The sequence below is a fragment of the Cariama cristata genome, unplaced genomic scaffold, assembly GCF_000690535.1.
Source record: "Cariama cristata isolate BGI_N322 unplaced genomic scaffold, ASM69053v1 scaffold2033, whole genome shotgun sequence".
Taxonomy (NCBI): domain Eukaryota; kingdom Metazoa; phylum Chordata; class Aves; order Cariamiformes; family Cariamidae; genus Cariama; species Cariama cristata.
In genome coordinates, this window is record NW_009609992.1 from 10,742 (window position 1) to 33,272 (window position 22,531).

Here is a 22,531-nt window from a genome sequence, read left to right on the forward strand (position 1 = left end):
CCCCCCCAAACTGTTTGAGCACCTTCTGCTTTGTTTTCCACCACTCGTCCTGAGCCAATTCCCAGACTCATGCCCTGAAAGAAGATGCGGAGAGCAAGGCTGACGGGGCGGTTTGGGCACAGTGGGGAAGCTCTTTCACATAACAGCATTAGCTGTGTGCTTGCTTTCTCTCCTCTCTCCTGCTAGGGCAGAGTCCTGAGTGAAGAGGACGGAGCTAATTCCTCCCTTGGCTCACATCCAGAGGGCTGGTGCTCTCTTTCCCAGCAGCCGTGCTCCCAAAGACCATCCCTGGTGCTCACACGTCCTCCTGCCAGGGCTGAGCAAGTCGCCAGGGACCGGAATGGCCAAGCAGAATTTGGGCCAGCTTTGCAGGCAAAGACGCAGGATGCCTCTGGCAAGGAGCAGCTCGCACCACACCGAGCAAGGCTGGCATACAAGAAGGTGGTGAGCACACAGCTGGGGTTACAGGGTGCAGGGGACCGGACCCACGAAGAGAGGGCAGTGGCAGGGATGTAACAGAGACCCAGGCTGACCCAGGGGGAGATGCAGTGGACACAGCATTGCTCAGGTAGTGCTCAGAGTCCCTGGCTTCGGAAGACTGGGATGAGTAACTTTGCTCAGGACCATGACCTAGTCCTCCCCAGTAACTTTAAAATATTGACTGGCCATGTCAGAGTTAGGGATAAAGCAAGCAGCAAAAAGCACAGAAGTGATCCTGTAGGTCAGTGTCCTCATAACCGCTGGGGCTTAATGAGATGGTTAGAATAAGGACCATGAAGAATAAGTGACTTCTATCAAAACAGAGGTTACCCAGGGAATGGTTAGCTGTGCTCATTGCAGTCCGTCGTTGTACAAGAACGTTGCATCTCTTCTGAGCATCTTCATCAGATCTTTACAGCAATGTACCCATTGCGACTGTGAAGACCTGAATGAAAGCTGGAGCCTTGGGGCTGCTCTGAGGATGCAGCAATATCAACCGGCACTTTTAGTGGCTCGGAGGGGAAGGGCTCCACCTTCTTAGCAGATTTCATTAGCTCAGCTCCATGTGAGCTCCTGCCAGTCCTATTGGAAATGTCAGGCACGTCTGGAAGGGCTTCTGCAGCAGCAGCGATCACTGTGCCTGCCCTGAGCAAGCCCAAACTCGCTGTGAGGGCAGGCTGCGCGATTAATACAGGCTTCCTCCGAGTGAACCTGACTTCTGGTTCCGAGGCGGGTAACAGGCGGGCCTTGCCCACACCGAGCTGCAAAATAGCACATTGGCACGCTCGAGCTCAGTTCTTACTCCAGTGTCGCTGTAGCGAACTGGGAATCCTTCTTGTGGGAGCATGGCTAGGAAAAGGTGGGATACACCTACTAGGAAAACTACAGGTAGGGTTAGTGTTGCCTTGGGAGGGCTACACGACCCCTCAAAGCCCTTCCCAACCTATTCCTTGTAATTCTGCCTGTAGTCTTCTTTTATGTCTGTTATAATTCTCTGGGGTTTATGACCCATTTTTGTGTATTCACTGTACTCCTCAGGAGGCAAAATGAATGAGGGATACGTTATTTTTTAAACTGCAGAAGTAGTTAATATGGAAAAACTCTAAACAGGTCAGGAATCTGGCACTTCAGGAAAGTCTAGGTTTAGGTTTGAAGCTAAATTGTCTGCTGGGGTGACATCAGAGTCTCGAACTATTTTTCCTCACCTCTGGACTTTGAGAAAAATGCAAAGTCAGCTCTGAATCAAACTTCATGGCTTTGGTCCTCTGGAATAAATGCAGCTTTGAGTCACTCAAGATGTGCTGCAAATCACACTTTAGTCTCTGTATTGAGGACTGCTGTTAAAAAAACATTACAGATAAAACCATTTTTATCTGCAGCCCACTGTGCCCAGCACTCAAGCTACTGAGCATAACAACCTTTTCTGAAATCAGGAGGTGATTTAGGACTTTTGATTTGCTTGGAATAGGAGCTGGAAGCTGGACTCTGCAATTGCTTAATGCAGACTGGAGTAGAGCAAGAGAGATCAGCCACAGGGCAAATAAATCCAGTTCCACAACAAGAGACTGCGAACAGAAAATGCAGGACAAGCCATTCCTTGAAACTAGTAGGACGAGGCTGTATTGAACAAGTAGTGACACACAGGGGAGGTGACAAAGCCGCCTCTTCTTTGCGCCACAGGGTCCCCAAACTCTGACCTCGAGCACACATCCATGAGAATCACTTGTGCAAATGTGCTTATCGCTAGACTCCAACTCCATTTAACAGGTACAATTCTCTCGCTGAGAAAGCCTGATACTTGAAGCTCACAAGCAAATGTGCCAGCAGTAAAAATACAGGCTTTGTTCTGCTCCTTCCGTTTCCCAGTTGGAAAGAACACAAAAATGGCAACTAAGGTCCTGCAAAACAGGCAAAATACCTGCAATGTGGTAAGATCCACTGTATGTTTATATACAGTGGATATACATACGTATACTTTTATATATATATATAGAGTATATGCATAGACATGCATACACATACGTAAGACTCCTGTTAGGCTCAAAGACAGCCCCATTGACATCAGAGGGAACACACACATTGGCTTAGATAGGAGTTACACCGGGTCTAAATAGTTTTTCTTAGCATCACATAGAGCAAACAGCCTCTGGCCACCCGACCCACACTCTTCCTAGGAAGCTGGTGCCGGAGCAGGTGGATTCACTTTCACGCTTCCTTGCCACGTTTGCTCTGTCTCCTTGATCTGTGCCGCTGCGGCAGCGTCTAGGACATGCACCTGAAATGAGGACCATGGTGGGCTCTGAAATGAGCTGTTCCTTTGGCCCTGAGCCCCCTCGGTATGAACAGCCCTTCTTCTGCTCCCGCAGACAACATCTTTCTTTCCCCTTCCAAAATAAAATGTCTGAGGATTGACTCCTGACTGAGCAAAGGCCAATGATGCAAACTGTGAAGCGTAAAAAGGTGTTTCCCTAAGCTGTAAAAGTGCAGCCTGCAAGAGTGAGGAGAGCGAAGAGGGGTTAATTAAAGCACTCATGTGCCTGTTACCTGTGGGATTGCCTTTATGAGCTACACAAGCAAATAGAAAGCAGGTGGTATTTCCAGAAAGCGTTCTGTTGAGCCTCTTTTAGGCACAGATATAGAGGTACATTGCTTGGAAGAGATGCCAAGCACACGGGGAAGGGGATGATACCACCGGTCAGCCGAGCAGTAGTGCTCTGCCCTGCTAGGAACGGTCTCCTGGCTTCTCCTGAGCCGCCAGCCGCTGCTCCCAAGTAAGGCAGCATCTTCCCCTCGGGAGCAGCTGCTTCTCCTGCTCTCCCTGAGCTGTGAGATCAATGGGCAGTCTAAGCCTGGACCCAGTGTGGTGTCGAGAAGCAAGGTTTTCCCCATCAGAAGAGTCCCTGAATCCCTACATCCAGCTGGAGCACAGCCATGACCCTGAAAAGTCATGGTATCCTGCAGGACAAAATACAAAAGGTGTCAGCCTGGGACAGGTCTGGGCAACATCCGACTTTGAGTGCAGCATTTGATGAGAAATGCATTTTATAGGTATAAAAAAAAAATCAAAAAGAATTAAGAAAACTCCTTATGATTGCAGGTTTTAGCAGATGAGCGTCTGAGTTAATTTTCACAGGGATATTCTTACGATTTCCTTTCCCTCAACTATAATTCGTATTTACGACACTCGCAATTTCCAACAAGCCTACAGACATTTCTGTGAGCCTGATGCTCTTTCTCATCTGGTTGGTCCCCAGAGCCTGTCCTTTGGGACCACTGCCTCAGCCAGAGCAGTCGCTGGCTGAAGGACCAGAAGAGCTGAGGGCTTTCCATCCGTTCTGAATTTCTCTACAATTTCCCTTTAAGTCCTCTTCCCTGCCTCTGGCTCACTTACACATCCGCTCTCTATCGTATTTGATGGAGTCACAACAGAGGAGTTGGCCACTGCTATTTTATCTATTTTTGACTGAATCCAGCCATGCACAATGCTTGGTGGCTATTCCAACACGTGAGCTGGAGCATCTGTCCTAAAAACTAAGGCTAACAGTGGGCTGAGAAGGTGGCACACCTCTGACTCCTCGGTACTTCCGTGCATGATGCACTTTAAAGGTCAAGATCCCCTATGTGACCTTATCAGGCTTCACTTATATTTTATGTTTACAATTCAAAATTGAAGTTTTTCACTTTCTGCTGAAATTTGCACATGTAAGTGGAATCTGCAGCTGTTATTGCACAAAAGTAATACCACGAAATGAAAACATTTTACAGTTTCATGTAAAAATGGCCTTGATTTGAGCAAGAATTCAACATTATGAAAGTGAGCGTACACAAGCATTAATTTTGGTACTGTAAGGGAAGGAAAAAATACCTCATTTTTATCAATTAGTTTGAAAAAGCCATTTTGAAAGAAACAAAGAAAACAAAAAGGAAAAAAGTATATCTGAGATGCATAATGCCACGGAAAAATTGTGACTGTTTTGCTGGAGACCACTTAGCTAAAGTATTTGTCACTTCTACATCATTCTTACTGCAAAGGCATTTAGCATTGCTTCTGCTCGTAAAATGAAATGCATGAATGCAGGACAAATGTGGCACGCAGGGAGTTCAGGACACCGTAAGATAAAAACATATAAAGCTAGCGAGCAAAGCAGTAAAATGGTAAAAGGAAAATTAGCTTGATTTGAGGAGCATTTGGAAATCCTCACCACCCCCAGCTCTCTGTTATGAACAGATAAGCACAACAGCGGTTCTGCAGCTTATTGTACAGAAGAAAACATTAATGGTTGATAATGATGGAAAAGGTTTTGCATTGAAGCTTGACAGGTTTGTGATTTTCCTGATGCGGGGAAGACTTGATCTTTGGAGCAAGGCATGGTGCGTGCCCAAAAGAGCAGTGACGAGACGTGAGGCCTGGTGGTGCCCTATGTTAATTCCTTTGCCATGTGAGTTGTGAGATGGTTGACCTTAAAAATCCCATAATACCACTTAATGCTGCACTTTCCCCCATACTGCAAATTTTCAGTAAAATATTAGTAATCTCAGTAAAGGAAAGGGCAAATACTTTCTGCCACTGACAAGCTAAACTCCAAGTGCTCAGATGACAGGAAAACAAATAGCATCCAAAGCACTAAATCCGGAGAGGTTTTGAGAGAAGAGCTGCTAAAAACCCTGTTAAAACTGAAACGAGGGAGAATAAACTCAGAAAGGGCAATTAAACTTCACTCTTGGCTTGTCTGCACTGGCTGGTCATTCAAAATTGCCTGAAATACGGACACTGTATGATTAACTGGGAGATAACAGGGTGTATCGCACACTCCACCTCCTGCCAGAGGCTCCACAGTTTTATCAAGATGCCAGTATTTAGTGCTAAACTTTATTAAGCACGAAAGAAAAAAAATAATCCCAAATTTGAATTTTTAATGTGCTAAGTTAGTCCTTAAAAAAACATTTATAGAGTAGATGATAGTGATTCAACGAGCAACCTAGGAAGGGAGACTAGAATGAATATTGACTCTGCTTCCCCAATCGGTCGTTTGTGGTAAAGGAAACAATTTTCAATTCTCCATCTTTCACTGTTGGCAATTCTGATCGCGAAATAAAGACAACACCGATATCCTTCATTATTGTTAAAGCCTTTATGAAAGGCTGATTTGGATTTGGAATTGCTCCGAAGTCTACTAAAGTGATTAAATGGTTTAAAAATTACTGACCTAGTTCATTCAGATAGCTGTAGGGTCTCCAGTCTGCAGTTTCTCTGTCAAGGATTTTGTTACTGAGCTGTTCAAAAAGTATGATAATGGGTTAATGCTGAAATAAACAGACAGTTCCCACCCAAGACTACAGCCCAATGATGTCATGAATAAAAATGGGAGATGACTATTACCTTGGCCTCACCATTTCAGTTCTCTATCTGTATGAATTTGACAGTTGTTCACTAGCATTAGGGAAAATCACAAAGGAAAGTCACTTCACCAGGCAATGACCACAGGCATGCTGGAAAATACGGGATTTCCTTCGGTAACCAGTAATCACGACTCGAATGCCTGTGTACACGGAGTGACATGCTGGCAGTTTCAAAATAACTAATGACGATGGATGGATCAAAACCACTTCCATAAGCATGCAGATAGGAGCTGTTTGGAACAAAGGGGATTTGCTAATACATCGGTGTATTTATTAAGAGAGACGTAACGGCTACAAGATTCCTCTCAATTCAAGGAAAAGAACTTTGGCAATAACGAAGCATAAAGCCCTATGCAGATCTGCCAGCAAAAGCGGTGAGGAGTCCAGGGCTGCCATCCAGATGCTACTGTTGGAAAAACACCTCTCGCAGCACGGCAGCTGGGACCCTCCGTGTGCCCAGGGCCCAGCCGGCTCCTGTGCCGGCGCGGCTGGAGAGCGGTGGTACCAGCTGGAGAAGGCTGCTATTGTGTTAAGCACATGTGTCAATATGCCCTGGATTTTTTCTGCCATTTGTAGAAGCCTCGCTTGAGCTATTTCATGCTTAAGCACAACGTCAAGAGGCAAGCACAGCATCTGCCTGAGGGATGGGGATTTTGGGGACCTGGAGTGGGCTCGCTGGAGCATCTCTTATGGTCGGCGAAAGGAGAGGGGCTGCCGTTTTGGGGGTGCATGGCTCTGCTAGACGGAGGCGCCACAGCAAAAGTGGCTCTCCAAAGGGTAGGGTGATCAGGTGAGGCCCAACAAGGAGGGTCTGTGAATCAACTGGAGTTGCTAAAGCTGCTGAGTTGTCCACCTCGACATTTTTCCCTTGAAAGCCACACCTGCTGAAAGTACAGCTGGTCCTGAGGAAGTGTCAGTTCAAGAGCAAATCCCAACCCCATTTCTGGAAAATTAAGGTTATGAAGCCATCGTTGCTCTCCTGCGTCTGCTTCCAAACTGGAAAGCCTCCTGCCTCTGTTTCAGAGGGTTCAGCTCTGCTATTTCAGTGTATTTACAAGAAAATGCTTAACAATAAAGGAGGTTAAAATTGAAACAAAGTATTCAAAATTACCACAACATGTATTTTTTCCTGATCGCTCATTAATTTTTGCTTAGCTTTCATAATGGGTTTTAAGACCTGGAACAAAAAACACCCCCCGCTTATATGCTGAAGTCTATCGGGATGTAAAATCCCAGTTGGTACCCAGCACCTACAGCCACACCCCGACGGTGTTTTCACCCACCTTCACAGTCCTATTTAACAGCCCTCCGTGCCACAGCCACCCCACTTCGGGGGCAGCAGCCTTGCATTGTCCCTCTGTCTGCAGAGCCCCCGCTGTCCCCAGACACCAAGGACGGCTTTGCAGGAAGCCCAGAGTCCCCCCAACACTCCTGGAGATACCTGACCGTGCCCGTGCCACTTGAGGGAAGGGGGACGTGGCCCCTGAATGTGTGGTCACCCATAGCTTTACGTTGTGCTACCAGCCCAGGAGCCCAGCGAAGGGCGAGGTGCGCTGCGCAGGGCGCTGTGCAAAGAGACGTGATGGCCCAAACCCTGTTTTGGAGAGATTTCCTTAAAGGAAACAAAGCCAGATGGGGAGGGATAAAAGAGTTGTCCCGTGTAGCAGTCGGGGACGCTGCTCTGTGCCACGTAACACGGACACAATCTCAGGGGCAGGGCAGTCACCAAGCAAAGCGGTTTGGCCAGTTTGCAAAGAGCACACCATGACCTGCAAGGAATAACCACATCACGGGAGGTGGAGAAATACAGCAGGAGGGAGAAAGGCTGGACCGAGAGAGGGGAGGAGGGCATGAGGCTGGGCAGCCATGCAGCTCCTCTGCCCCTTGGTTTGGGTAGGGGAGGGCTTAGGGTCAGGAAATCTCCTCTGGCAAAAGTCCCTCTAGGAACAGGGCAACAGGGACGGGCAGGATCCTCCCAGCCAGGCAGACGTTTTTCTGCGAGCTTTCCCAAAGCTGGGGCACTGAGGATAAAGCTGCCGAGCTCTGCAGCCTCTCCCTTATCTCTAGGGAAGGCATCTGCAAATACTCCTACCAGGAGCACCACATTTAGGACAACTACACTATATATTACAAACTGCGCACTGACGTTTAGAAGCTTTTATCTGATCGCAGAAACTGGGATTCATTTGAATGAAGATTTGTAACAACCAGAGGCAAAACCTTGCCCTCATTGACTGAATCCCGCTGATTGAATTCCATTGATTGAGGGTGCAGAAAGTGGTCTGATGTGTTTTTACACCAAGTGTAATCTGCTCTGGCTTAAACAGGCACAGGAGAAACCACGTGTGACACAGGAGACAGCAGAGACAAGGCTGTGCACGCAGGCACACGCACAACCCCACACAGAAAATGTTGAGTCTCTCTACAAGCAATTGCACAGTATTTTTAGAGCTATTCAGCTGAAGCTTTTACATAAATAGGTTTCATCATTTGCAAAGCATGCAATTGTGCTCCAAATGGGCTGAACTCCAGCCTGGAAGAAAGATTCAGGACACACACACCGACCACACAGATACATAGATGTGTGTGTGCGTATATATATATAAAAGTATACACACAGGCACACACACAGAGATACATTAATGCCAGCACACTGAAAGGAGCCCATTTTAAATCTGTCTGAAAGCCAGGCTCTGGTTGAGAGTGACCCTGCTGCTGAGCCACCAGGACTGACCTTGAAAGAGGCATTAATTCAGGGCGGTTCTGTGCCCTGCGCTGTGCGGGAAGTGAAGCCAGATGATCACAACAGTCCCTTGTGGCCCCACAGCCCATGAATCTCACATCAGACAGCACCAGTAGCGCAGCGATAGCTATATCTACTGCCTCGTCCCATTCCTTCCCGTTGTCTGTCTCTCTATATTCCCGCTAAGGTGAAGTGTCATCAGCTCATTCGGCACCTTTGCACCAGCCACTCTCCCCAAGGACATGCCCACAGCAGAGAGAAAGTTGATAAAGCTAGTTGCCTGCAATATTTCTAGAGCAGTCATTGCCCGCGAGCTGTGGCTGTGACCGCACATCCTTGCTCCTGGCAGGGGCTGTGCATCTGGCATCGCCCAGTTGACACCACAGGAATCATTTCTCTGTCCTCCAGCAGTTCCTTGTACTCCCCCCAGACAAGGAACAGAAACACCGACAGCAGATACACGGTAGGGACAGATGGGGCAGTCGGAGTAAACGAGCAACGGCAAGGTGATGCAAAGCAGATCGGTTCGTAATGTAGTCCCAGAAGAAGTCAACGTTCGTGGCCCTACGCTCAGCCCATGTAAATCAGCGCAGCCCCACTAACGGCACCATCAGTTTTCATCAGCGCAGCCCACGGCTTTTTTCTTCGTTTCAAAACTCGCAGCAGTTAACACGAATGCTGATTTTCAATCCAGCTGCACCACTTGGATCACATTTATTAAAGTCTTGGGGTTTCTATTAAAAGCCGTGTTTTTGCAGGATTTATAAATCAGCTCACAAACCTAAAATTTGGCATGAAGAGCTATGGGCTAGAATTGATTTTTTTTTAATGAAATGATTTGGGGACATTTCTAAGTTTTTCAGAATGCAGTAATTACAAAGAAATGTGATTATAGCTGTCTCTTTGTGCTACTATCATTTCTTAACACACTATAATTTGCTAACTTTTTTTTTTTAAGATAGAAGATACTTCAGTTTTTAGTGTGAAGCGAAATTGCTTGTCTGGAGGAAAAAATACTTCATAGTAAATTTACCCACTAAAAATCCTAGCTTGTAATTTTAGCAATTTGGTTAAAACTACCTCATATCTGGCAACTTTTCCTTTAACATCAATGAGATACTAGCATGAGTAAAGCAAAGTCATTATCTGCCCGTCTTCAATAGCTGGATAGATGACAGCGGCAAGCTGATCACCAGCACCCCGTTTGTCAGTGCTCAGGTTTTTAAAGAAGTCGATGGTGATTAGGCAAAGAAGTGCTGGCAGGAACTCCCTCCTGCCTTTATCCTCCAGGAGAGCAATCGATAAGCGTTTTGCCATTAACTTCCCTGACTACTGCCTTCAGGTTTCCCTGGTCCAAGCCCGTGTTTCTCAGTTTCAGATGGCCATCCTGAACACTCTGCAGCGATCCTGTATTTGCAGTCTTCCTTTGTCTGGGGCAAGTTTCAGTCACAGGTGCTTTAATGATGCTTTCTGCGGTTGAATTCCTTTTTATTAGCTGGGTGACATCCAGTCAGACCATTTCCAGTGACCTCTGTTTTGCAGTTTCTAATTTTATGTGAAGTCTTTGGTAGAATTTAGAACTTCCTTTAATAGATGTGAATCTGCTGGCTTTAAACATTCAGGACATCTAATAGCAATTGATTTTTATGAAACCAGCAACACCTGGACTCTGGCTGCGATGCCGTTCTTCTTTAGTAGGGAGTCACGGTGGAATTAAGAGCTCCGCAAAAGTGCAAGGTGAGAATCCTCCATCCTCTGGTGACCCACCAGTGCAGCAGCCTCATGCCTTATACAGAGTATTCTTCACAAACTTTTGCAGCCTTTTGTAAAAGTGAGATATACCTTCATGCACAATTCCAAAGCTCAAATACAGAGCTGGCATTGAAGCAGCCAGGGTGGTTCTGTGAATGGTCCCACCGAAGTCCCTCTGAGCAAAATAGGTCCTCGGTGTCTGAAAATGTGGTCTTTAACTCAAGTGATGAGAGCTCTGATGCAAAGACACGGGTATGGAGGTAAGCGTGCATCTCTGTTTACTTTGGAAAATTTTGGTGCAGTAATTCTGTGGCAGAGTTTTGCTTGAGTTCATGTGTGATACTCCTTGGTGACTCGCAGCATCGTTATTATTTGCTGCAGCACATGTCGTAAGAATAAAGGCCGAACCTACTTGTAGGAGCTAATAAGGAAAGGTCCAATTTTTGCTTCTCTTAAACTGATAGTAAAATGTCTATTGACTTCAATGGGCCGGCATTTCACCCAAACTGACTCTGCAAGCTCACTCTCATGGGAAAGGCATTCACTTGTAGCAAGGTGCTGGTAATTAAAAACTTGCACTGAGATGCAGGAGCCTCCACCTCCCCTTTAAGCCCAGAGATGCAGAGCCGTTCTCCTGGACCTTGCATAGAGCCAAAGCTCAGCCCGACCAACTCCTGCTGGCAGCTGGAGCCGGCTTTAGGGACACGGGACTGGAAGGGCTTTGATCACTGAGTCCCCAAGTCCAGCCACCTTTTACTGCAAACACCCAAGCACATAATCAGATAGCTGATCAAGCTCCATCTGAACAGTAATCAGATTTCTTTGTCCCATTAGTCTTACTGGGAAGCTGTTCCAAAATCTCACTGATCTGATGTTAGAAATCTAATTTCCAGCTTCGATGCATTCATGGCCAGTTCATCCTCATTAGTTGTTGTGCCAGCTCTGTCATCTAACTTAAATAGCTCTTCTCCCTCCTAGTGTTTACCGCGTTGTATTTATAGATGGCAATCATAGTCCCTCTCAGCATTCATTTTGCTAGATAAAAGAAGCCAAGCCTTTTTTTAGTCTCTTTTCATATGCTCCCTCTTATCCTCCCACTTGCTTTTGCCTGCATGTGTTCCAGTCTGAGTGCTCCACTAGCACAAATAACCAGTCCTGTATATACCCAGAGGATTTTAATGCCTCTGCTCATACTTGGCTCTCAGCAACTTCAAAGTTTTTACCTTCAGGACATGCGTAGGGTCCTGAGGAGTGGCCAAATGTCTGCCTGGCAGAGGGGAAATGAGGAGATGAGATGCCTTCCCCCTGGTCCTCGAAGAGATGCAGGAGGGCTTGGCACTGCTCCCTTCCTATGAAGATGTACCTGTCTCACAAATTGTGGTCCTCAGCGCAGTGCTGGACCTTTTAGCTTCTGCTATCAGCCAGCCTTGCCCACCTTGCTTCCCCAGTGAAGTACCCGCTGCGTACACCGCTAACAGCAGCAGGGGCAGTAAACGTGGCCAACAGCGTAGGACAGCTGCGCTCGGTGCCCCGCGGCCAGGCTGACCCTTGCTGAGCCGGTACAGGGCTGGGCAGGGAAAGCAGAGACAGCAGGAAGGAAAAGAGAAATAATATGTGTGTAGTTGGGTGAGGAATGAGAACAGGAAAATGGATATGAGAAAAAACAGGAAAGATAATAGAGGGGAGAGAATACCAGGGGAAGAGGAGAGAAAAGGCAAAATAAGACACAGAGAGAGAGGACAAGAGGGGCGAAAGGAGCACGCAAGAGAGAAAGCCTTCTCAAACCGGAGCAGGGCTGCATCTCCCCGTTGCCCTGTCTTTGTACCTCTGCCCAAGTTGTCTCTCTGAAAGAAGCGATAGAGGAATGGCTCCAGTCCATCGCCGCAAGGCATGATCTCCTTTGAGCACAGGGAGCATAATACATCCAGGGCTCTAGCTCCGCAATTCAGAGATTCCTCTGCCATTTTTTTCATTTTGCATCTGCGCTGGTTCCTTTGTGACCCCAGCTGGCACTATAAAGAAATGAATCCTCCAAGTACAACTTGTGCACATTTCCCTGCAGAAAGGGGGAATGGCACCAGACGAACCGATTTGGAAATGAAACTCGTTAAGGCGGCCGTTAGGGGCTTTATGTGCTCTTTTGTCTTACTTGGCTGGAGAACTGCATAGACAGAAGCAGCGCATTTTTGGCCGTCCTCAGCTATTCAGCCCTGCAAAGCATTCTCGTGAATAAGTAAGATGGTGGGAGATCTAAAGGAAATATCAGGCCATATATTTTGGTAAGTGCCCTGAAAATACCAGATCCATTGTTTTTTTCTTTTTCGAATACCAGAACAACCTGCTGGTGGACTACTGATAGCCAGCCAGTACTACAGCAGGGTGAACACCTTCCAAATGCATCGCTTGGGTTTCAAACCTTTTCAGCAGCTTAATATTTGAAGTAGCTCTGTGACAAGATGGCACTGCAGGCTGGGAAACCAGGGTAGGTGCTTGCTTTGACCTTTTCTGAATTAATTTAAATTACTGCAACAGGATTAGTGGTCCAGACCCACACTAATGGTGATCATCCTAAATTTGACATTATGAGCGTTTGCACTTTCAATTTGGGGAGCAAAAGTGCATGATGCAAGGGGACCATCTACATCAGAAAACATATTTACACATCTGTCTAAACTTTTCTCTGAGAAATCTCTGGAGCCAGCCTTTTTAGTTCATTTAAATGAGATTTTCTTTTAATAACCAAGAAATGACTTACAGGAGCAGATGTAGAAATATTTTTGCATCCCCTGTCTCGTACAATAGTGTCGCTTTTGCATTAATATTGTTCTCATGGCTTTCCAGTTAGCAGAGCTACATTTGGATTAAGATGACACAGTCTGCAAGTACCATCATTTTTAAAACTGACAACTTTGATGAAATGAATCGCATTTCCTTTTTCCTCTGCCCCCTACCCTTTGCCCCACCTTGGCTTATTGAGACTTTAAAGGAAGAGCTGTCTTAGCATTTACCATGTCTAAATCTATTGCTAAAGCAGTGAGTTAAGTAATAGTGTTGTCCACGAATGGTCCTAAGGAATCAATAGCAAGGTGTGATAGGTAGGGTACTCCTGCATGTTTGAGCAACACAGTCTGAATAGTTCTGCTGGAGAGGTATAAGGAAGAGCAGAGCTCTCAGAACGTCCCTGGACGAGAACACTGCTCAGAAGCACCCCAGATACCTTCCTGCATCTACCTGATTGTCTGTGTCAGCAGGACATTGGTGTGTCTGCTGATCCGGGAAACAATGATATAGCAAAGTTAGATGACCGACTTAAGGCTTCATTGATTTACTTTTGTTATATTAATGGATAATTATGATTATCTAGTTATTTATCTTTTCTGAGAAGCAAACATACCTTATCGTTTCTAAGACACCAAGCCTTATTGACCCGGGCAGGCATGTGCTGAAACTCCAGTTACCACGCACAGAGATTATGAAGATACACCCAGGGGAGAGCAGACCTTTTTGTGTCTGTTAGAGCTACGACGTCAGGAACTGCTACACTGGATTTTTAAATAATGCTGGCAGACAACAGGATCCAACAGGCATTGCTTTGGTTGATTTCCTTGAACTGATAAGAACATCGCTACAGTGGGGTGGGATAATATCTACCTTACTGGAGCTGTTTCCATCCAGATTACTGGTAAAGAAGCGTGAAGTCACACCACATGAGAGAGTGTGGTAGCTTGGATTGGAAAAACAATGTACACTGCCGCTACCTTGAGACACATCTGGGAAGAAAACAAGTCATCACAAAATACTTTGGAAGCCATAACGATTCTTAAGAAACTGAAAACATGGTAGAGACAATCCAGTTTAGAAAACTTTGTTAGAGTACTGGGTGTTCTAAAACATCTAAGGATGAAATCTATCCTGCATTATCGTGGTGTGAAGCTCTTGACTATTAGCATTAAATATAAGATAAAAATGCAAAATATTTAATTAATACAGTGTTATCTTTTTGAAGAGCTTAAAAAAGTAATTCCTGACAGTCCAGTTGCTTTGCAGGTGAGGGAAGAAATGCAAAACTCAGGAAATGCGTGGTCTGCAACACAGTTTCTTCCTTAGTTTAAACACGTGTAAGAGCTACTGATGAGAATAACCCTTGTAGTTATGAAACAATTAATTAAAACTTTTTTTGTTACAAAAAAGGTAGTAAATATGAGAAATCCAGGTGCTATAACTGTACCAAGGAGTCCAAAACATTTTACATAGCTTTTTGTGCAAAGGCTTAGAAAAAAATAGAAAGCTACAGCACTGAAAGGCAAACTTGGGCAGTTACATCGTTATACTTAGAGACATTTTATCTATTTTCTCACTTTATCTTATAAACACATTTACCGAACAAAATAATTTACCAAGAAAGGCATCATATTTATGCTGGCAGTTCTAATGAAAACATCAATCCCAATCTGGTTCCAGCTTAATAACAAATTGATAAATATCTCGAAGTACCATCAGAAGAAAGGATGAAAAATGTAAACTGAAGCAGCATCATTTAAACAGCCAAGCCCTCTAAGAAGTAAAGGAATGGGTTTTGATAAACCATAAGCTTAAATTGTAGGTAGAAAAGTTAGTTACAGGGAACACCTTCACATGGGAAGGTAATGAAGTGCTGGGGTGGCTGCTTGTCCCCATCACCAGAGATCTTTAATGAAGGTTGGCAGCAGGAGGGTGAGGAAGGACAGGGACCTGGCTGGCCCTGTCTGCAGGAGGGGGGTACCCAGCCGCCATCAGCCCTCTCTCCTTGCCCTCTGCTTTTGCATTCCTGTGAACATGCACTTTGCTTTGCTGACATCTTGTGGAGATCTAGATTTAGCTTAATTTACTGCAAAATATCCTGTTTCAAATAAGTGGTTTTATCTGCAGGGTGTCTATTACACAAGTGCTGTGGCACATAGCGGAGAGAGGAAACCGCACATGGACATGCATATCTGACCGAGCACGTATTTTCTGCTGAAATATGCAGAGCAATTTCTGAGGTCAGCTCTATTTTGTAGTAAGTGCAGAGCCTTTTAGTTCTAGTTATTTTCCGAGGTTGTTGCTAACAAAGTATTTCAGATGAGGATGCAATTCCAAAACTAAAGTCTTTGCATTCAGCCTCCTTCAGCTAGCCACTGCCCGGCGCAGCAGCCAGGCTGCCAGGCCTCTGCCATCTCCCCTAACTATAACTCTGTGATATTTGCGATAGAATTAACAAGAAACAGATCTCTCTTGGGGACTGCAAATGAGAACTGGGGCTGGAACCCAAACATGGCGATCAGTGGACGCCCATCACAAACACAGCTGCTCACGTATAGCCTTGAACCTGCTAAAGAGGGATCGGCAGCTCACCAGGGGAGCAGAGCTCATCCACCCTTCTCACACCCTGTGGTCCCAGTTAAATGTAGACACTGGAATCCATGTCTTTCTGCTTTGTAGATGAGCGTTGATGGCTGAATTACACCAGCTCTCAGCTCCACCTTCCCCCTTCCCTTATCTGTCATGCCCTCGCTCAGCTGTGGGCAAGAAGGACCATCTCGAAGGAACAGAGGCACGGTCTGCTGCCTTTGCTGCAAGATAAGGCGGCACGTACCAAGGGTTACTGTGAGCCAGCTGACACGGTACAAGTTCACACCCAGCTTATCTGGCTGCAGCTTGTTTCACGCACCTGAAATGAGCTGAAGGAAAAGTCTACCAGACTGCCCTACTACTTAGCACACTGCTGAATTAATGAACCTGGGCTCGTACACAAGTCTGCATCACCAAAAATCTTTTCTTCTTTCATTGCATGCAGCACCATATACTCAGAATTTCTCCTTCTACACAGTTCCATTTGGTCGATACTTAAGTACCCACCCAGGCTGATTTACCTTGATAGCACAGTCCATTTTCCACACATTTATTCATGAAGCTCTTATAACTGCTGGCTGGAAATACATCAACTTCAAATCTAATGCTATCCCAGTTAGGAAAAAAAAAAAAAAAGGCAAAAAAAACCCCAACCCACAAAAACCCTCTCTTCCCAAAGATGAGAATTTTATTCCGCTCTGAACAGCAAGCAAAGACCTACATGCCTGAAAGAAAGGGAATTATTTTAAATTGTTTTCAATTAAAACAAAACAACCCCCCCCCCCATAATGTTAGTATGGGGAGATCAGTCCTGTGAAGGGATCCACGACGGCAGAGTCCTGCCGTGAGCCCCTCAAGCCTGAGGCTATGCTCCAGTGGAAGACCCACAAGGTCTGGATGAAGGCCAGAATGCTCTCTCACTGGAAAGACTGAGCTTCTGCTCCCAGCCAGGGCTGTGGGGTGATGGAAAGAGCACTTTGGGGACAGCGTAGTGTGGCAACTGGGCACAAGGCCAGCCATGAAAAAAGGGCATAAGCAAGCACTCTGCTGTAAATACAAACTCAGGTATCTCAAGCTGCAAAATGGAACTGCTTTCTTCTTCTTTTTGTGTGGATCTTCTCCACACATACACTCCAAGCAGGAGGGTTCACTCTGCCTACTACACATCATCTGCAGATCATTTCTGGAAATGTCTTGTCTAGGCTGCAGGATCCACGATGCTCTATTTGTACCGAGCTTTGCTTAGGTTTTGCCTCTTAGCATAGGATTCGCCCGTATCAGAAAGTTTGTTAAGACCTTGATAAGACCTCAAGCATCACTTCAGCCCATAACCAAGTCTTTGTGAAAATTCTGAAAGGAAATCTCTGCAGCTCTCCAGCACTACCACGTCGTTTTCCCTTCTGTCTCCATCTCCTTGAATTAAGCAACCTTCACTTTAAAATCTTGTGTCGGATGCAATGTACCGTTCTCATGCTGGGGAGCACCATTTTGATTTCAGGCTTATTTGGGAAAGTCTGCTCTCAGATCCATGTGCTGTGGTTACGGTCTCCCAGCAAGGGTGGTTTTCTTTGCCACTGGCTGCTGGGGAGAATGTGTGTTTTGCTGCCACATCCTTCATCCACAAATGTAAAAGAGTCCAAGGGCTGCCCAGGGGGTTCCCCTTCCTTATAATCTCTCTCACACATATGCACGGATTATCAGCATCAGAAAGGCTGAAGACGTAAAGACCAAAAACATCCTCCAGAAATAAATTAATGTGCTGGAAGAAACTACTGCCTCCAGGAGCTAGGGATCTGCATATGTGACTCTATTGAGAAACACCACCACCACTACCCTAACAAGAGTAAACAAGCAAAATAACAACAGTGGTGATTCAGATTAGCCATAAAGTTACGACCCATATAGGGCTGGATACTGCAGTCATTGTTCAGGTGGAATTCCTGCCGAAGTCCATGGGTTTACATGGGATTGTATTAATTGGACAAGTACATCGGCATAGTATTCTGCCCCTAGTCCACATACAAAACTCCAGGTGAAGGTTGAAATCCCTGTTACCTTCACGTAATACTGCTACTGTCCTTCAGCATCCTCTGCAACTCACAAATGCACGCATGCACTCATGTACACACGTGTTGTTCTTGCCATGCAGCCATGCTATCAGTCTCTATTTCTTATCTGTGATCTTGTCTCAGTATCCACCTCCACTTTTTCTGCTGGGGAAGATGCACGTCAGCACCTTTTGCTGCCTTTCTGCTCTACGGAAGTGAAAGGCTGAAACCACCATTGGTAAGGCCAAAGCTGAGAAGGTTACTGATGGGTAGAAAGTTTCAGTAGGAGAATGTTCTGGAGGACAATTAGAATTTGGCAGGGAGCTTTCAGAAGCCCTTGCCTGGAATTTGTAAACGCCCTTCTAAAGCAAATACCAAAACTTGAAACAATGCTGATACCTGCAGACAATTTATAATGAGATGAAGATGGAGCAGTGGTGTGATTTCTAACCTCTTAGTCTTCCCCTGCAAGCTCAGATAGCAGGGTTTTTCACGGGGGAGGCAGGAAGAAGACTGTTCTTGTGACCTCCAGAAAGAGATGGCTGACCCCACTCAGCTGCAGCTTCCTGAGTGGTAAAATTTAATTGCTACAAGGACTGCACAGAGAAAGAAGAAAGAATAAAGAAAAAGCCCAGCGTCTGCATCCCCATCACTGACTGAGATGAACCGGAAGGAAACATTATGCAGTTTCTTTGTAGAGAAGCCCATGCAACACCACTGACCTAGTGCTGTTCGGGATTGCGAGGACCCGGTACTTCAGGTTTTTTACAAACTGAGCTGACGTGGAGCAGCAATGCCACAAGGGCAAGAATTAAATGCACTGTCATTGCCCAAGGACCAGAAGAGATCCCACGTTCGATGGAGCTGCAGCGTGTGATCCCTCAGATATTTATGATGTATCCAGGAATTCAGCCAGCCCTGAAATATTTTTTTTCCTCAAGTACTTAAGTATCATGTGGCATCAGGAGCTCTGGGATAGGTGGCTGCACCTGAAAGGAATGTGAAGAACACTGTACAGGGAGGTGCAATGCCCACAAAGACATAACCTGCAAGGACAGTCCTGCACTACCAACATCTCCAAATGTAATGGCTTTCTCTCTGTGGCTGAGGAGGAAAGTCATCTGTCTATGCTAACTTCAAAGGATGACAGCATCCTTTCCCAGGATTAGCCTTTTTTTGGACTTCTTGCAGAGTGTCAGACTGGGATACCATCAGGACGATTGGGAAGTCTCCATTCATGGTAAAATCTGGAGAAAAAACCACCAAGGGATTTTTGTTCCCTTGTCTGAAAGGAGAAGCTTAATTACTCCAGTCAGGAACTCCCAACCTCAGCAATGTTCCTTTCCTTATTTTGAAATTTGTAAGTTGTGCCTCTTAAACATGCTGGGTTACACACACATTAACTAGAAAAGCACAGAAATAAATGAGATGTAGCAGGCTTGTAAATAAATGGATAAAATGCCAATAAGAAAGAAATGGATTGCTGAAAAGTTCAGAACATTTTTCCATGCCAGTGGCTGTGATCTGCTCTTGGAACTCGGAGCCTTGCTGATGCTGAGATGTGCCACAGTTGTCTTTTGCATGTTCATGGTCTGGCTCTTCAAATGATGTTGAAATGACAAATTTCAGGCCAAATTGTGCTGGCAACTAGCCAAGTATCAGCTGAGCCCTCTCTGGCAACGCTTTCATACATTTCTTACCCAAATGGACAGCTTAAGCAAGAACCTGCAAAGCTAAAATTCAGAAATAAGAGGCAATGGGACGAGGGCCAAGGCTGATCTTTTTTCCCCATCTTGTAGCTATCAGAAGAAGGAACGCTGTAGTGTAGGCCTGAGCGGTCTAAACATGAGTTTAGTCAATGGTGTTCAGCAGACAGGCTCTGATGTGTGATATGTCATAGCAGGAAACCGTGCCCCTGGTACGAAGACTGAAGTCATGGTGCCACGAGAGAAGCTCCTTGACTAAGTCCCAGCCGTAGCCGGGCAATAGTATCGTTGGCTCGGTGGGAGAGGCTCCTTCCAGATGCAGCCTGGGCAGGGAAGTCCAGAACAAAGCTTACAGCCATGCCACCCCGAGACAGCACAGAAGCCAAGTCAGAGCCAGCAACAAGCGGCTGGGCCTCCTGCATTTAGACTAGAAAGCAGAAAGAAAAAGGCAATGCAGGGCTGGGAAAGCAGAGCTGGTAGGACAAGCTCTGCCTCTTTCAGGAGCTCATATTTACTTGGACTTACAGTTTCAGCCATTTAAAGGGAAGTGAAGAAGCAAAGTGCAGTCAGAGGACAGCAAACCCCAAGGAGATCCCCGCTAGAGACAGATCGGAGGAAACAAGAAGGAAGTAAAGCCATCTCCTGTCTGGCATCTTATCTAATATTGGCCATAGAGGAATGAAGAATGACAGCGTTAAAAAGGGGATCCCATCCTCCAAAATTTAACCAATCTGTCGAGAAAAGCGGTCCTCCATAGCAGTGGTACCAAATAGAAAGAAGCAAGAAATGTGATCTCAGTATGACCTTCTCTTGATCTTAAAGAGCCTTCCTTTTCCTCTCTCCCGATTTCATCGGCTCCTATGAAGAAAATTCACACCAGCTGTCTAGCTGACAGGGATTGGTCTGCACACAGAAGAAAGCAACAACGAACAGGACACCTCAAATCACAAACTGCAACTTAGACAAAAATAAAACCCTTTGATTGACCCAGTCAATCCCATTCCTTAAGCAAAAAAAGTTGTCTTCTGAAGGTTTTGCAAAGGGAAAACTTCTCTGCACTGCAATAGGAATGCGGCTGATTTAAAAAAATGGAGTTGATATATTCCATGCAGCATATTTCTTGCCTAGGTATATACTGTATCATGTTAAGTAAACTTTCATATATAAAACAGCTTACATCAGTTTTAAGTTGTATTTGCTTTCCTGTCCCTGTTAAGTGTTAAAAGATCATGGTATTCAGGGGAAGAACAGAATTGTCATTATTTTTGAGGCTCAATAACGCATGTTATACATCACAGAAGCTTATATTTCCCCAACATACAGGAATATGAGTCTATATTTGATTAACATAAAAAGACCCTTACCAGAAAGTGAGTAATCTGTATTAGTCATCCGCATGGCTGGTGTATAAGATACACTTGGCATGTCATGGCCCTTCTCCTTCTGTTTCCGTCGATACCACACAAACAGTGCCAGCAAGACCATAATAATTAGAAGGAGAATAATAATTCCAATGATTGCTCCCACTGAGTGCCTCTCTGATCCAAGAGCAGGGCTAATTTTAGTATAGGGGTTTAATTCCTCCATCATAAGAGCCGCTGTTAAAAGTAATTCATAACACACTGTAAATTGAATCATTCATTTCATTTTTTAAATACTATTTTTTTTAAAGCAAGTACATCATTGAAGAGGGAGAGACAGAAAGAGAGAGAGAGATATTTTACAGATAGAATTTCACTGTACCTTGATCACATCGGATTCCCTTGAAGCCTGGACTGCAGTAGCAAGTACCTGTGACATGGTCACATGTAGCATTATTCATGCATTCACATAGTTGTTTGCAACCATAACCGAATGTTCCTGGTGAGCACTCTGGGAAGTCAAAGAAAAAGATTGGAAAGAATTCTACTTTTTTCAGGAATAGGTGAAATGCTTGCCATGGAAAATGCAGTAGAAAAGTCTCCCTGGTTTCAGTGTCTATAGGATGACACCCAAGTGTAAGGTGGTTATTATGTTAAAGCAGGAGATAAATGTCTTTAGTGTACGTTTTGGGGTATTACTTATTAAGCTGTAACTTTCTGGAAAAGTCATGCAAGCATTCACAAGGATGAAACCAATAATACGTACAGAGACTTTAAAAGGCTTTTATATATATTACAAGTGTACAGAATTTAACAGGGCATGAGCTCAGAAGCTGTAGACAACGTCTTGAAAGAGCATAGCATTCTCCACCAACTCTGCACATTTTTTTTTCATGGCAAAGAAGATTTAATGTACCTTTATATAAACACAACAGACTTTTACCAAACAAATCCTACATGCTTTCATACTTATCCCTATTAGTGCTAGAAGATAAATATAACATTGTAGGTGGAATTACAGAATTGAGCATCTGAATGGTTTGATTTGCTCTGCTTCTGTATAAGGATTCCTAATATAGAAGGAATTTCTATGCTGTCTTTGTGTTTCTATCAAATGATTAAATGTCCAGCTGAGAAATTTATTCATACAATTACCATGATGGGCTATTACAATAAATCTGTAGGCAGCTTACTATACTTACTGAGGTGCTATTCAACAATAAATCAAAAGAAACAACTTTTGTCACATCCTACTTATTTCTATGGAGAAGACACATCATTGAATGCATGCACACTTGCTAGGATTCTTTAGAATATGTATTGTTTGTTTTAAGATGTGACTTTTTGTGTGTCACTGCAAATGTTTTGCATAGCATGATGATACCTTCCCAATGTCAGTCTCTAAGTAACTTCTAGTAGCCAAAATTTAGTATTAAGGAATGAACAGTAGCCAGTACCTGTATAATGATTTGCAATGAGTATGAAAGTTGTATCTCTTTCTTTCCTCTGCAGGTCTCCAAACAAGGAAAAATAAAACTCTTCCATGCTCATTCTGATATTAACCTGTAGCCTACTTAAAATTAATAAGCCCTAAATTTTTGAACTGCACCACAAAACGATATCTGCATTTAGGCATTTCATCTGCAATGCAGTGTGACTGCCCATTCAGCA

The 22,531-nt window shown here is 44.9% G+C and overlaps 1 protein-coding gene across 1 annotated transcript in view; it reads right to left on the bottom strand.

Annotated features, from left to right (window-relative positions):
- The window catches only part of MEGF11 (multiple EGF-like-domains 11), a 214,063-nt gene that overhangs the window by 9,248 nt on the left and 182,284 nt on the right, over nucleotides 1-22,531 (bottom strand). Inside the window, exons 19-20 of the mRNA XM_009697720.1 lie at nucleotides 21,243-21,371; nucleotides 20,864-21,097 (exon numbers count right to left, since the gene is read on the bottom strand). Coding sequence (XP_009696022.1) covers nucleotides 20,864-21,097; nucleotides 21,243-21,371 — 363 coding nt within the window. The remainder of the gene's footprint in view (nucleotides 1-20,863; nucleotides 21,098-21,242; nucleotides 21,372-22,531) is intronic.